The sequence below is a fragment of the Callithrix jacchus genome, chromosome 4 (assembly GCF_049354715.1).
Source record: "Callithrix jacchus isolate 240 chromosome 4, calJac240_pri, whole genome shotgun sequence".
Lineage (NCBI taxonomy): Eukaryota > Metazoa > Chordata > Mammalia > Primates > Cebidae > Callithrix > Callithrix jacchus.
In genome coordinates this window covers 116,470,954-116,486,178 of record NC_133505.1, presented here as the reverse complement: position 1 = coordinate 116,486,178, position 15,225 = coordinate 116,470,954, and the positions used below count along the sequence as shown (strand labels likewise).

General features: G+C 39.6%; 1 protein-coding gene across 9 annotated transcripts in view; it reads left to right on the top strand.

Moving 5' to 3' along the window:
• Positions 1 to 15,225, top strand: part of METTL24 (methyltransferase like 24) — a 119,145-nt gene that overhangs the window by 46,561 nt on the left and 57,359 nt on the right. For 5 of the 9 annotated variants that reach the window (XM_002806728.7, XM_054254323.2, XM_054254324.2 and 2 more), the window contains one exon: positions 106 to 245. The exons of the other annotated variants lie outside the window; for them this stretch is intronic. In XM_002806728.7, coding sequence (XP_002806774.2) covers positions 106 to 245 — 140 coding nt within the window. The remainder of the gene's footprint in view (positions 1 to 105; positions 246 to 15,225) is intronic. 9 annotated transcript variants of the gene reach the window in all.

Genomic DNA, 15,225 nt, shown 5'->3' with positions numbered 1-15,225 from the left:
ATAACTTTCCTATTATGGTTTTCAGGGATGGGGAAGCAAAAATCCCTACTTGCTATTTATCATCCAACATTTCAAATTATTCACATTGATTTCCAATCTTTACAGATTGCATGCAATCACATGAATACAGACAGCCTGGCTACTGACTCTAGTCCTACACACAAGCCCTGGTCAGTGTGTCTTGACGACAGGTTCAATTTAGCTCATCAAATCCGCAACAAGCAGTGCCGCCTCTACTCCTTAGGGTGAGTACATTTTTTACAGCAGAAGAAAACACAAACACTCCTTTAGGCAGCTCAGGCCTTTTCAGCAACACAGAGTTAGAAATGGTTGCAGTGTATAACAGGCGCAATTCTTTGCCTCCTGTCATCATTTCAGGCTGATCTGTCTGTTGTGTAACTGGAGGCACGTACAGATCACTGAGGCCAGAGGCACTTTCCCTCTCATTCTGCTGGTAGCAAGTTGGCAGCCCCCGTTCTCAGCATGTGGATGATCCTTTTGGTGAAACCAGTAATATCCAGTTAGAATAAAAGCATCCTTAGTATTAAGAGAGAGAAGAATATTAGTGTGTGCAGCCAAAAAAAAAAAAAAAGAGTATGTTAGATTTTTTTTCTTTTCTTGAAGTGAGGGGATCTCACTCTGTTGCCCAGGCTGGAGTGCAGTGGCAGAATCACGGCTCACTGCAACCCTTGCCTCCCAGGATTAAATGATCCTCCCACCGCAGCCTCCTGAGTAGCTGGGACCACAGGCATGCACCACCACACCCGGCTAATTTTTTGTATTTCTGGTAGAGACAGGCTTTTGCCATGTTGCCCAGGTTGATCTTGAACACCTGAGCTCAAGCGAGCCACCTGCCTTGGCCTCCCAATATGCTGGGATTACAGGTGTGAGCCACTGCACCGGGCGGTATGTTAGAAATTTGATGCATAGTTATGATGTATAACCGAAAACAAATAATGGCCATTGTTAGATTTGTATGTTTTATACCGATGATAAATCTATATCTAGTTACATTTTTAACAAAAGGAATAAAAGGGAACTCTTATAAAAACCATGTCGTGTTGTCAAAACTGAGAAAAAATGGTATCCAGTTATTCAGGTTGAAAATGACCTAGATGTACAAATGGATTAAGAGAGCTTTTTTGTAAAAGGATGACTACAAAGTAATGGGACTATTTTGCCAAAATATACCAGTACTTACATAAAAACAGTTCTGAACTTACAAATTATATATGATTCAAAAAAAAAAAGACAGGAGGAAATTATTTTTGTTTGGAACTCTTTGTAAGGGCAAATGTAGATCCTCAGGCTAGACCATTGGAGTCTTTTACAAACAGCGCTGGGGACTCTAATGTGACATTGATCATTTCCATGTCACATGCTTCCTCCTTACCTGTAGGTTTCATCAACTCTAGAGTCTATATTCAGGCCCAGGTACAACAACCACCAGCCAGAATCCTAGGTGGTCAGGGTTAGGGGTAGACATCTGGGTGATGTGGGATGTCAAGGTCAAAAGGATGATTATCACTGTCAAACTATAACAAACAAGAATTACCTGTCATTGTGGATTTTATTTACTTTTTAAAAATAAGTGTTTAAAGATAGGGTTCTCCTATGGGTTAAATGAAGAGCAATGGTGTATATTGGTGGAGCTTGGCACATACTAGGCACACGACACATATTTGCTGTGTAGACGATGGCTTGAGAGGAGAGTCCAGGGAGGAAAGCTAGTTATGTTGTGATTAAAGTATGGAGGGTGTGGATTAGAAGATGAGATGCACAGCTAATTGATTAAACAGAGCTCTCTTTCTGGAAGCCCACCAGCTATGCTTCAAGATTGGAGGGAGGATAGGAAGTTGTGACAGCAGAATTTATTTTATGTCACATTAAAAATGTCTGAAAGTGGGTCATTAAAAAATTGCATAGCACCACATGCAAGCTGGTCCTATTTTCTTGCTCCAAATTGCCTCTATGTTTTGCTGAATGTTTTATGCCCTGTGATAATTTCATTTAAAGGTTATAACTGAGTAAAATAAAAGTTAGGTCTTTTGGGGGAAAGTTTCTAAATTCCTTTTTGCTTTCCTTATACTTCAGAGCTGTTAGATAGTTCTGCAGGAAGAGTTCATATTATTACATGTGAAAAGGTAGTTTCCTATTTTAAAATATTTTTATTGATGCATGATATTTGTACACGTTTATGGGGTACGTGTGATATTTTGTTGCATGAGTAGTAATCAAGTCAGGGCACTTAGAGTATCCATCATCTAAAGCATTGATCATTTCTGTGTTGGGAGCATTTCTAGTCCTTTCTTCTAGTTATTCTGAAATATAAAATTTATGGTTGTTAACTAGTCACCCTACTCTACTTTTGAATATTAGAATTTATTCCTTCTGCAACAGAAAATAGGGTCTGGAAGCAGGGAATATAAGGCCAATTCACACTTCAGCTATGACAGGAAATATCCTCTTATTAGGGCATATACACCAAGTAAATGACTTCGTAAGTTTATTTCATCCTCTTCATTTGCATAGGGTGTACACCAGGTAACCAATGGAAACCTCTAGAGGGTATTTAAAAGCCCCAAAATTCTGTAACGGGGCCCTTGAGCTCCTGTGCTCAGACTGCTCCCACACTATGGAATGTACTTTCATTTTCAAATAATCTCTGTTTTTGTTGCTTCATTCTTTCCTTGCTTTGTCTGTGCATTTTGTCCAATTCTGTGTTAAAGGCACCAAGAACCTGGACACCCCTGCACCGATAACACTTTTATCTAACTACATGTTTGTACCCGTTAAACAACTTCTTTTCACTTCCCTCTAAAAACACCCTTCCCAGCCTCTGATAACCATCATTCTACTCTACCTCCAAGAGATCAACTTTTTAGTTCCAGCATATGAGTGAGAAGATCCAATGTTTGTCTTTTTGTGTCTGACTTGTTTCATTTCACATACTGACCTCCAGTTCCAAACATGCTACAAATGAAGGATTTTATTCTTTTTTATGGCCAAATAGTTTTCTGTTGTGTATATGCACCACATTTTCTTTATCCATTTATCACTAAAGGACACTTAGCTTGACTCCATATCTTTGTTATTGTGAATAATGCTGCAATAAAAATGGGGGCGCAGGCATCCCTTTGATATGCTGCTTTCCATTCCTTTGGATACATACTCAGAAGTGGGATTGCTGGATTGTATGGTAGTCCTATTTTTAGTGTTTTGAGAAATTTCCATACTGCTTTCCATAATGGCTATACCAATTTACATTCCCATAACCAGTGTGTAAAAGTTCCCTTTTCTCCAAATCCTTGCCAGTGTCTGTTATTTTTTGTTGTTTTAATAGTAGCCATTCTAACTGAGATAAGATAATATCTCATTTGGTTTTGATATACATATTCCTGATGATTACTGAGGCTGAGCAGTTTTTTATATATTTGTTCAGAAGAAATATAGACAAATGGGACTGTATTCAACCAAAAAGATTCTGCACAGGAAAGAAAGAGTCAACAGAGTGAAAAGACAATCTGTTGAATGGGAGAAAATCTTTGCAAACTGTTTATCCATCAAGTGACTAATATCCAGAGTATACAAGGAACTCAAACAACTCAATAGCAAAACAAACTATCAAATAATTTCATGAAAAAGTGGGCAAAGGACATGAGTAGACATCTCTCAAAAGAAGTTTCATATTTTCACTTAAATGTTTACCATTAAAAATCAACTTTGGGGCTGGATGCAGTGTCTCATGCCTGTAATCCCAGCACTTTTTGAAGCTGAGGCTGGCAGATCGCTTGAGGTCAAGAGTTTGAAACCAGCCTGGCCAACATGGTGAAAGCCCGTCTCTACTAAAAATACAAAAATTAGCTGGGAGTGCTGGTGCACCCCTCTGGTCCCAGCTACTTGGGAGGCTGAGGCTGGAGAATCACTTGAACCTGGGAGGCAGAGGTTGTAGTGAGCCAAGATTGCGCCACTGCACTCCAGGCTGGGTGACAGGGCAAGACTCCGTCTTTTGCCCTGTCAAAAAATAAAGAAAAGAAAGGAAAAGAAAATCAACTTTGTAAAGAGCATCTGAATTCCACTGGGAAAAGAAATGAATAGATTACGAGGGCCAATATTTGACTAAAAACATGAAAGCACTTAACTGAAAACTGAAACTAAAGAAAATATTTCTGATGCCTAAAAAAGATGCTTTGGGTTGTGGGTAATGACGTTGATTGCACTTACTAAGACTCCAGGACCCAGACAAATATGACCCTGTTCAGGTGAATTGCTTGCCTGGGGCACAAGTAGATAGCTGGCTGACAACACCTCAGTTGATACAGAGAGAAGAGAGAGACCCAGACCAGAATTGGTGGTCCTGAAATGAGGAGTGAGAACAGGGAAGGTGGCCCCAGGTTCCTAGCACCGGGGAGTGTCGGAACAGTTTTGAGATAGGCGAGGAAGGCAGGTGGTAAGTGAATCGTGTGGGCCTTGCATTCAGGCAGTACATGCTCCCAGTCGCAGGGCTGCAGCAGCAGCAACAGGAAAGTGCCACTGCTATACGCAGTAATTCTTAGGCAAACCGAAAACAATGGATGAGGCTGCAGCTGGGAGTAACTTCCTGGCAGGAGGGAAAGGAGGGCTCTAAGGACGCAGGAGTCAGAAGGCAGAGGCTGATGACCCCACTTTTTGATCTGTCTCAGCTCCTTTCCTCTACCCCCAAGAACTGAAGCAGGTGTCACCTCCATCTTCTCTCTGATGGCTGAAGTTTATTTACTGGGAGTCAAAGGTTTTTATTCCACAATTAATGGAAAAGGCATTTGTCTGTGAGAGTGCACTCTGTATCATGTTCAGTTGAAAATGAAAATCAGAGCCTTTTCAGTTTTGAAATGAGGTAGACTAGACCAATTAAGATAGGGGAAGGCACTGAAAAGGAAGGTGTATATTATCGAGAAAGGGATAGAGAAGAGGAAAAAGGAGAGGCTGTGGGTTCAGATGGTAATATTCAGACTTCAGACAGGGTGTGGCCTGCAAGTCTTCTCTTGTCTGGAGCAGGGAAGGGTGATGGTGGGGCAGTGGAGGGAGGGTGGGGTTGAGAGTGGTAGATAAAGCAAAGGGGGAAAGTCACCTTTTCTCCTGTTTATATCAAATATTGTATTTTGGGGTAGGAGTAGGCATGAAAGGAAAGATTTTAAAAGGGCAGATACATAGGTACATATTTTTTGTCTCTTTTTAAGTTCTGTAGTAGGTTGTGCCTTTTAGTTTCAAGGCATAAATTCTCATTCTAAGATAGTAGATGATTTCACAAGCAACACATGATTAGATAGCAAAAGCCCATATTTTATACAGAGAATCTGGGACCTTTGGTTATCATGAACATTTCCAGAATGAAAAAGCTAAATATTTTCATCTTATAATAGTTTCACACAACAAGAAGAGGGTTTGTCTAGTGTATGTGAATGAAGAATCAGAAAACCATGGACCTCAAGCTCCCTTTTTGGGTATTTTCCCACTAGTTAACCTCTCCATTAAAATTTAAAACCATAGATATGCTGTGTATCTATTTATGTAACATGTGCATATCTGTGCTTTATACATAAAAAGAGGAAAGGGTTTTTTTGCCCCTAAGAATATATTTTACTCCTTTGGGGGTGATATTGTCTGATATGGTTTGGCTGTGTCCCCACCCAAATCTCATTTTGTAGCTCCCATAATTCCCACATGTTGTGAGAGGAACCTGGTGGCAGATAATTGAATCATGGGGGCAAGTCTTTTCCATGCTGTTCTCGTGATAGTGAATAAGTCTCACAAGATCCGATGGTTTTAAAAACAGGAGTCTCCCAACACAACCTCTTTTTGCCTGCTGCCATCCATGTAAAATGTGACTTGCTCCTCCTTGCCTTCTGCCATGATTCTGAGGCGTCCCCAGTCATGTGTGACTATGAGTCCAATTAAACGTCTTTCTTTTGTAAATTTCCCAGTCTTGGGTATGTCTTTATCAGCAGCATGAAAACAAACTAATACATTGCCCCTGTTGAGAACATATTTTAGATGAAATGTGGCATTTCATGCAAGGTTATTTAGTAAAAATTAGCAATAATAAAGGGTTTTTACCCATTAGTGTGTCATTTATGCTTTAGAAAGCCTATTTATCCCCCTCTAATAGTTGGCAGCTTGTAGATCTAGATCGTTATTTGGCTAGATTCTGTGGTTCCTGCTGGGATGAAGAATGGAGGACTGAAACTCCTAGGGAAAACACTAATTATCTTACCTCTTCTAACTCTTGTCTTCAATGGAAGGGTTAAAAACTTTCCTTGTCTTTGCTCTGAGTTCATTTTATTATTATTTTTTTAACGTTTTAAAAAATGTTTGTTAAAAAAAAAAATGTTTGTTAAGATATATTTCACATGCCACACAATTCATCCACTTAAAATATATGATTCTATGGTCTTTTAGTCACTATGTTCAATTTTAGAACATTTCCATTACCCCTAAAAAGAAGCTTCTGTACCCAGTCGCAGTCACTCTCAATTTCCCTCCAGCCCTCTTCTCTCCACCCCCAGTCACCCATCCTTAGCCAATCACTATCCTATTTTCTGTCTGTGTAGATTCACCCATTCTGGACATTTCACATAAAAAGCAGCACACAATATGTGGTGTTTTGTGACTGGCTTCTTTCACTTGGCATAACATTTTCAAGGTTCAGCCACATTGTAGCATGTATCAGTACTTCATTCCTTTCTGTGGCTGAATAATATTCTATTGTGTGAATTTTGGTATGGTGATATCACTATTTATTCATTCAACGGTTGATAGACATTTGAGTTGTTTCTACTTTTTGGTTTTTATGAATAATGTTGCTATGAACATTCCAGTACAAGTTTTTTTTTTGTTTTTGGATTGTATTTGGGCTCTGGGGTACATGTGCACATCCTGCATCCTGTAGGATTGTTGCATAGGTACATACATGCAATGGTGGTTTGCTGTTACCAACCCCCCACCCACTGTTGCCTGTATCAGGCATTTCTCCTGGTGTTATCCCTCTTCCTCCTCCCCACCCCCCACACTGTCCCCAACCTCCCCATCCCTCCACCCCCACCACCTAGCACTGTGAGTGTTGTTCCCTTCCCTGTGCCCAAGGGTTCTCATTGTTCATCACCCGCCTATGAGTGAAAACATGTGGTGTTTGGTTTTCTGTTCTTGTGTCAGTTTGCTGAGAATGATGGTTTCTAGGTTCATCCACGTCTCTACAAAGGACACGAACTCATCATTTTTTACGGCTGCATAGTATTCCATGGGGTATATATGCCATATTTTTTTTTTGTCCAGTCTATCATTGATGGGCATTTTGGGTTGGTTCCAGGTCTTTGCTGTTGTAAACAGTGCCACAGTGAACATACGTGTGCATGTGTCTTTATGATAGAATGATTTACAATATATACTCAGTAATGGGATTGCTGGGTCAAATGGAATTTCTATTTCTAGATCCTTGAGGAATCGCCACTGACTTCCACAATGGTTGAACTAATTTACATCCCACCAACAGTGTAAAAGTGTTCATTTTTCTCCACATCCTCTTCAGCATCTGTTGTCTCCAGATTGTTTAATCATTGCCATTCTAACTGGTGTGAGATGGTATCTCAATGTGGTTTTGATTTGTATTTCTCTAATGACCGGTCATGATGAGCATTTTTTCATATGTTTGTTGGCCACATATTTGTCTTCTTTTGAAAAGTGCCTGTTCATATCCTTCACCCACTGTTGAGTGGGTTTGTTTTTTTTTTTTTTTTTTTTTTTTTTCCTGTAAATCTGCTTTAGTTCTTTGTAGATTCTGGATATTAGCCCTTTGGCTGATGGGTAGATCACAAAAACTTTTTGCCATTCTGTTGTTTGCTGGTTTACTCTAATTATTGTTTCTTTTGCTGTGCAGAAGCTCTTAAGCTTAATTAGGTCCCATTTGCCTATTTTGGCTTTTGTTGCCATTGCTTTTGGTGTTTTAGTCATGAAGTCCTTGCCTGTGCCTATGTCCTGAACGGCCTAGGTTTTCTTCTAGGGTTTTTATGGTGATAGTTCTTATGTTTAAATCCTTAATCCATCGGGAGTTAATATCTGTATAAGGTGTAAGGAAGGCGTTTCAGCTTCCTGCCTATAGCTAGCCAGTTTTCCCAACACCATTTATTAAACAGGGAATCCTTTCCCCATTGCTGTTTTTGTCTGGTTTGTCAATGATCAGATGGTTGTAGATGTGTGGTGTTGCTTCCGAGGCCTCTTTTCTGTTCCATTGGTCTATATCTCTGTTTTGGTACCAGTACCAAGCTGTTTTGATTACTGTAGCCTTGTAGTATAGTCTGAAGTCAGGTAGCATGAGCCTCCAGCTTTGTTCTTTTTGCTTAGGATTGTCTTGGCTATACAGGCTCTCTTTTGGTTCCATAGGAAGTTTAAAGTGGTTTTCTCCAGTTCTGTGAAGGTCAGTGATAGCTTGATGGGGATAGCATTGAATCTGTATCTTACTTTGGGCAGTATGGCCATTTTCAGAATATCGATTCTTCCTAACCATGAGCATGGAATGTTTTTCCATCTGTTTGTGTCCTCTCTTACTTCCTTGATCAGTGGTTTGTTGTTCTCCTTGAAGAGATATTTTACCTCCTTTGTTAGTTGTATTCTTAGGTATTTTATTCTCTTTGTAGCAATTGTAAATGGGAGTTCACTCATGATTTGGCGCTCTGTCTGTTACTGGTGTATAGGAATGCTTGTGATTTCTGCACATTGATTTTGTATCCTGAGACTTTGCTGAAGTTGCTTATCAGCTTAAGGTGGTTTTGCGCTGAGACGATGGGGTCCTCTAAATATACGATCATGTTGTCTGCAAATAGGGACAGTTTGACTTCTTCTTTTCCTAATTGAATGCCCTTTATTTCTTTTTCTTGCCTAATTGCTCTGGCTAGAACTTCCAATACTATACTGAATAGGAGTGGTGAGAGAGGGCATCCTTGTCTAGTGCCCGTTTTTAAAGGGAAAGCTTCTAATTTTTGTCCATTCAGTCTGATATTGGCTGTGGGTTTGTCGTAAATAGCTTTTATTGTTTTGAGATATGTTCCATCAATACTTAGTTTATTGAGAGTTTTTAGCAGAAAGAGCTGTTGAATTTTGTCAAAGGCCTTCTCTGCATCTATTGTGATAATCGTGGTTTTTGTGTTTGATTCTGTTTATGTGGTGAATTACATTTATAGACTTGAGTATGTTGAACCAGCCTTGCATCCTATGTATGAAGCCTATTTGGTCATGGTGGACAAGCTTTTTGATGTGTTGTTGGATTCAGTTTGCCAGTATTTTATTGAAGATTTTTGCATCAATGTTCATCATGGATATTGGCCTGTAGTTTTCTTTTTTAGTTGTGTCTCTGCCAGATTTTGATATCAGGATTATGTTGGTCTCATAGAAAGAGTTGGGGAGGATTCCTTCTTTTTGTATTGTTTGGAATAGTTTCAACAGGAATGGTACCAGCTCCTCTTTGTATGTCTGGTAGAATTCAGCCGTGAACCGGTCTGGACCTGGACTTTTTATTGGGTCACAGGCTATTAATTGCTGCCTACTTCAGACTTTGTTACTGGTCTATTCAGGGTTTCAACTTCTTCTTGGCTCAGTCTTGGGAGTATGCAAGTGTCCAGGAACTTATCAATTTCTTCCAGATTAACTAGTTTATGTGCATAGAGTTGTTTGTAGTAATCTCTGATGGTAGTTTGGTATTTCTGAGGAATCAGTGGTGATCTCCCCTTTATCGTTTTTTATTGCATCTATTCGATTCTTCTCTCTTTTCTTTTTTATTAGTCTAGTTAGCAGTCTATTTTGTTGATCTTTTCAAAAAAACAGCTCCTGGATTTATTGATTTTTTGAAGGGTGTGTTTGTGTCTCTGCCTCCTTCAGTTCTGCTCTGATTGTAGTTATTTCTTGTCTTCTGTTTGCTTTTGAGTTTTTTTGATCTTGCTCCTCTAGCTCTTTCAATTTTGATGATAGAGGGTCAATTTTAGATCTTTCCTTGTTTCTCATGTGGGTATTTATTGCTATAAATTTCACTCTAGACACTGCTTTTAATGTGTCCCATAGGGTCTGGTACATTGTGTCTTCATTCGCATTGGTTTCAAAGAACATGTTTATTTCTGCCTTCATTTCATTGTTTATCCATTTGTCATTCAGGAGCAAGTTGTTCAGTTTCCATGTGGTTGTGTGCTTTTGAGTGCTTTTCTTAATCCTGAGTTTTAATTTGATGGCACTGTGGTCTAAGAGACTGTTTGTTATGATTTCCGTTCTTTTGCATTTGCTGAGGAGTGATTTACTTCCAATTATGTTGCCAGTTTTGGAGTCAGCGCAATGTGGTGCTGAGAAGAATGTGTATTCTGTGTTTTTCAGGTGGAGAGTTCTGTATATGTCTATTAGGTCCACTTGGTCCAGATCTGCATTCAAGTCCTGGATATCCTTGTTGACTTTCTGTCTTGCTGATCTGTCCAATATTGTCAGTGGAGTGTTAAAGTCTCCCATTATTATTGTGTGGGAATCTAAGTGTCTTTGTAGGTCTTTAAGAACTTGCTTTATGTATCTGGGTGCTCCTGCATTGGGTGCATATATATTTGGGATAGTTAGGTCTTCTTGTTGCATTGATCCTTTTACCATTATATAATGCCTTTCTTTGTCTCTTTTGATCTTTGTTGGTTTAAAGTCCATTTTATCAGAGACTAGGATTGCTACCCCTGCTTTTTCTTCACTCTTCATTTGCTTCGTAAATCTTCTTCCATCCCTTTATTTTGAGTCTATGTGAGTCTTTGCATGTGAGATGCGTCTCCTGAATACAGCACACTGATGGGTCTTGACTTTTTATCCAGTTTGCCAGTCTGTGTCTTTTGATTGGGGTGTTTAGGCCATTTACATTCAACTTTAATATTGTTATGTTTGAATTTGATCCTGCCGTTTTGTTACTGGCTGGTTGTTTTGCCCGTTAATTGACGTGGCTCCTTCATTGCATTGTTATTCTTTACCATTTGGTATGTTTTTGCAGTGGCTGGTACTGCTTGTTCCATTCACTGTTTAGTACTTCCTTCAGGAGCTCTTGTAAGGCAGGTATTGTAGCAATGAAATCTCTCAGCAATTGCTTGTCCATAAAGGATTTTATTTCTCCTTCACTTATGAAGCTTAGTTTGACCGGATATGAAATTCTGGGTTGAAAGTTCTTTTCTTTAAGGATTTGAAAATTGGCCCTCACTCCCTTCTAGCTTGCAGGGTTTCTGTGAGTCTGATGGTCTTTCCTTTGTGGGTGACTTGACCTTTCTCTCTGGCCGCCCTTAGGATTTTTTCCTTCATTTCAACCCTGGTGAATCTGACAACTATGTGCCTTGGGGTTGCTGTCCTTGAGGAATATCATTGTGGTGGTGTTCTCTGTATTTCCTGGATTTGAATGTTGGCCTGCTTTGTCAGGCTGGAAAAATTCTCTTGGATAGTATCCTAAAGAGTGTTTCCCAACTTAGATTCATTTTCCCCCTCACATTTAGGTATGTCAATCAAGCGTGGATTAGGTCTTTTCACATAATCCCATAGTTCTTGGTGGCTTTGTTCATTTTTTTTCACTCTTTTTTTTCTTTTCTTGTCTTCTCGTTTTATTTCATTGATTTGGTCTTCTATCTCTGATATCCTTTCTTCTGCTTGATCAATTTGGTTGTTGAAACTTGTGTATGCCTCATGAAGTTCTCGTGCTGCGTTTTTCAGCTCCATCAAGTTGTTTATCTTCTCTAAGCTGGTTATTCTAGTTAGCATTTCATCTAACCTTTTTTCAAGGTTCTTATTTTCTTTGCAATGGGTTAGAACATGGTGTTTTAACTCAGAGAAGTTTGTTATTATCCACCTTCTGAAGCAAGCTTCTGTCAATTCGTCAGATTCATTCTCTGTCTTTTGTTCAATTGATGGTGAGGAGTTGTGATCCCTGGGAGGAGAAGAGATGTTCTGTTCTTTGGTTTCATCCTTTTTGTGCTGTTTTTTCCCCATCTTCGTGGATTTATCTCCCTTTAATATTTGAAGTTGGTGATTTCAGGAGGAGTCTTTGAGTGGATTTTTTTCTGTTGAGGTTGGAGCTGTATCGTTTTGGCCTGTAGAGGGCGTTGCTGGCCTCTCTGGGGTTCAGTCAGGTTGTTGAGTGGGTGGTCCTTCCCTGGAGTTTGTTTGCAGGTGAGATTGGCCCCGCATTCCCAATGGCATCTCTCCCAGAGCTTGATCTTCCTGGTTGGGGTCAAGCTGGTGTATTTGCTGCCAAGCTCTCTAGCCAGGGCTTCAGTTTGAGTTCGGTGGAGGTGGGGCCTGCGAGGCCTTATGGTCTGTTTCCCTGCTTTCAACTCTGCCTCCCTGTGTGGGACAGCCCATGGCTCTGGCATTAGTCCAAACTCCCACCCAGGTCCCTGTGATGACTTGCCGCGGGGCAGTATCTGGAGGTATCCTCTGCTCAGATTTGCATCAGCTACCCATCGCGTCCCACAGTCTGTCAGGGCTTCTGTGGACCGTAGGTTGCAGGAGGGATGATGCAGGCACAGGATCTGAAAGGAAGCACCAAGGGGGCCAAGTCCCCCGACCCTCCTAGCCAACTGCAGGTTTCAGGTGGGGACATGCCCCCCTGCCCCCTGTCTTGATTTGCCACCCCGAGTGGCTGTGCCCTGTGGCTCCTTCCCTGGGCCTAATTCCAGTGCCCTGTCAGTCCCACAGAAAAGAACCTGGCACCTTGTTTGCAATGGTGAAGTCCTCCAGCCCTCTGTGTCTCATTCTCTGGGAGCTGCATTCAGGTGCTGGCTCTTAGTCATATTGGCACCCCCCCCCCCCCGCCGCCAACGAGTTTTTATGTGGACATATGTTTTCATTTCTCTTGGGTATATACCATTTTGCATTCCCAAATCTATGACAGTCCCAATTTCTCTATATCCTTGCCTACACTTATTATTATTTGTCGTTCTGATTATAGCCAGGTCATTTTGGTATCTCACTGTGGTTTTGATTTGTATTTCCCTACTGGCTAATGATCTTGAGCATCTTTGTATGTGCTTATGTTCTGAGTTTTTTATTCCTGGAAAACATAAAAGGCCACTCACTTTAATACTTTCAGGAATATTTTTAAAAGAATAATCAAGGGCCTGAAACAGTGCCACAACCCACCCCTTCTGCCCTTCAGCAGCGTTAAAGAGCATGGGACTACGGTACCACATGCAGCTTGTCCAAAGAACACCTTTATACAATTTGGGAAAGAGCATCCCTCACTCAAGAACTTTTACTGCTAGAAAATCATTTTTATGGTAATTGTGATGGGAATGACATTTCCCAGAGTTGTTCAGTGCACAATCCATGCAACCACCTGCAGAGATCTTAGTTGTTTTTCTCCAAGACGTTGGAGAAAGGGGATCAAGATGGCTCCACTATTATTCATTACCTTTGAAAATTTAGCCCTGTAAATCTGCCTTTTCCTATCTCTTCAACAGTTCTCAGATTTAACAGTCCTATGTTGAAAAGTCTGTAGTTACCTCTAACCCCACTATTAATATATGCAGGATAATATTGTCAGGATGAGTTATGTAATTTTGTTTCTTCCCCATAGGGAAGGAGAGGTTGCCATCTTAATTCAAAGATATATAAGAGCTTTGAATATACATGTTGACTGCTTAATTATTTCAGAAATGAGTTGTAGCAGGAACTACTCATTGTCCCTCAATATTTATCCTCCCTTCCTTTTTTTGGTAACAAAACTCCTGAGGTTAGCAGGGCACATGGCCACCTTTCTGGTGGCTGTATTTCCTAGCCTTCTATGTAGCTGTAAATGGCCATATGAATAGCTTTAAGCAGTGAGCTACGAATGGAAGTACTGTGTGAGACTTCTAGGCCACGTCCCCAAGGGGACAGCATGAGACTATCACTTTCCCTTTTACCTTTCCTCATGGCCAAGATACAGACAGATTGGCAAAAAATGGAATAGTTGTCTTAGACCCTGAGATGGAAGCCATATGATCTATACTTCTTGCTTCATTAAATAAACATTAAATGAAATATTTCTGTCAAGTAACATTTTTAATGTATTATTTTTTTAGTAAATAATAGAACATGATTTCCTTATAGATTAAATACATTTTTGCTATAAATAATGGTTTTCCTTTTATTATAATTATTTCTTCAAAAATCTCTCTTCATTACTACTTTGTGAACCTCTTCAGAGCAACCTTTTAATTTATCCATTTGTCCCTGGTGTCCAGTGTAGTGCCTTGCACATGTAAAATGCTCTATAAATATTTGTTTATAAATATGAATAAGTCAGTGAAATGTAGCTCACCACAGTCAACATTCGGATATTGAATATTGTACTGTGTATTCTGGGAATTCCAGACCCTGCATCATAGTTTTATTTCACTGAGGGCAGCATTTTGTAGGTCTGACTGTCATCATTCATCTATTCAGCACTGGGGATTTAGGAATGAGCAAGATTGACACAACCCTTTTCCTCATAGAGCATTACTGTCTGGTAACTGACAGTTCCCTAGACCTGAGATCACAAATATTCCTTTTATGATCCTGTGACCTGTGCTCATTGGCAGCGAGGTGGTGTGCAGAGATCATGTGCTGTGGATCTACTGGATTGGATTTGACTCCTGGTTTTACCTCTTTGGGCCATGTTTTGCAACAACTGTGCGTATTACAATTACTCCTCCTCTTGCTTTTCACACTGACCACAAACTTGACCAATTTCAATTACACTTGAAGAAGCACCATTTTAAATAAAGTAAGAATTTTATATATCAATTAAATGAATATAGTTTATTACATTCTAATATGGTACATGTTTATATATTGATTATAGTAAAAGTAACATAAATTAATCATAAAAATTACAAATTACAAATAGTTTTATTGTATCTAATGTATTATACAAAACAGTTCCCCATTATTTAGTGACTAACTTATGTGTGTATGTGTGTGCTTGTGATATTTATAATAAACACTTGTATACATGTAGAAAATTTCTGGAACGATATATAAAAAACCTACTAACCAAGATCATCTCTGGAAATTAGTGGCTAAAATTTCTAGTGGTAAAAAATTCTTTTTATTTTATATACTTCTTAAAACTTGAGTTATTTATATGTATATTTATTTAATTATAAGCAACTAGTTTAAATAGAAACCATACAATATATTAAAATGTCTTACCAAACAACAATTAGTTACGGAATTGTA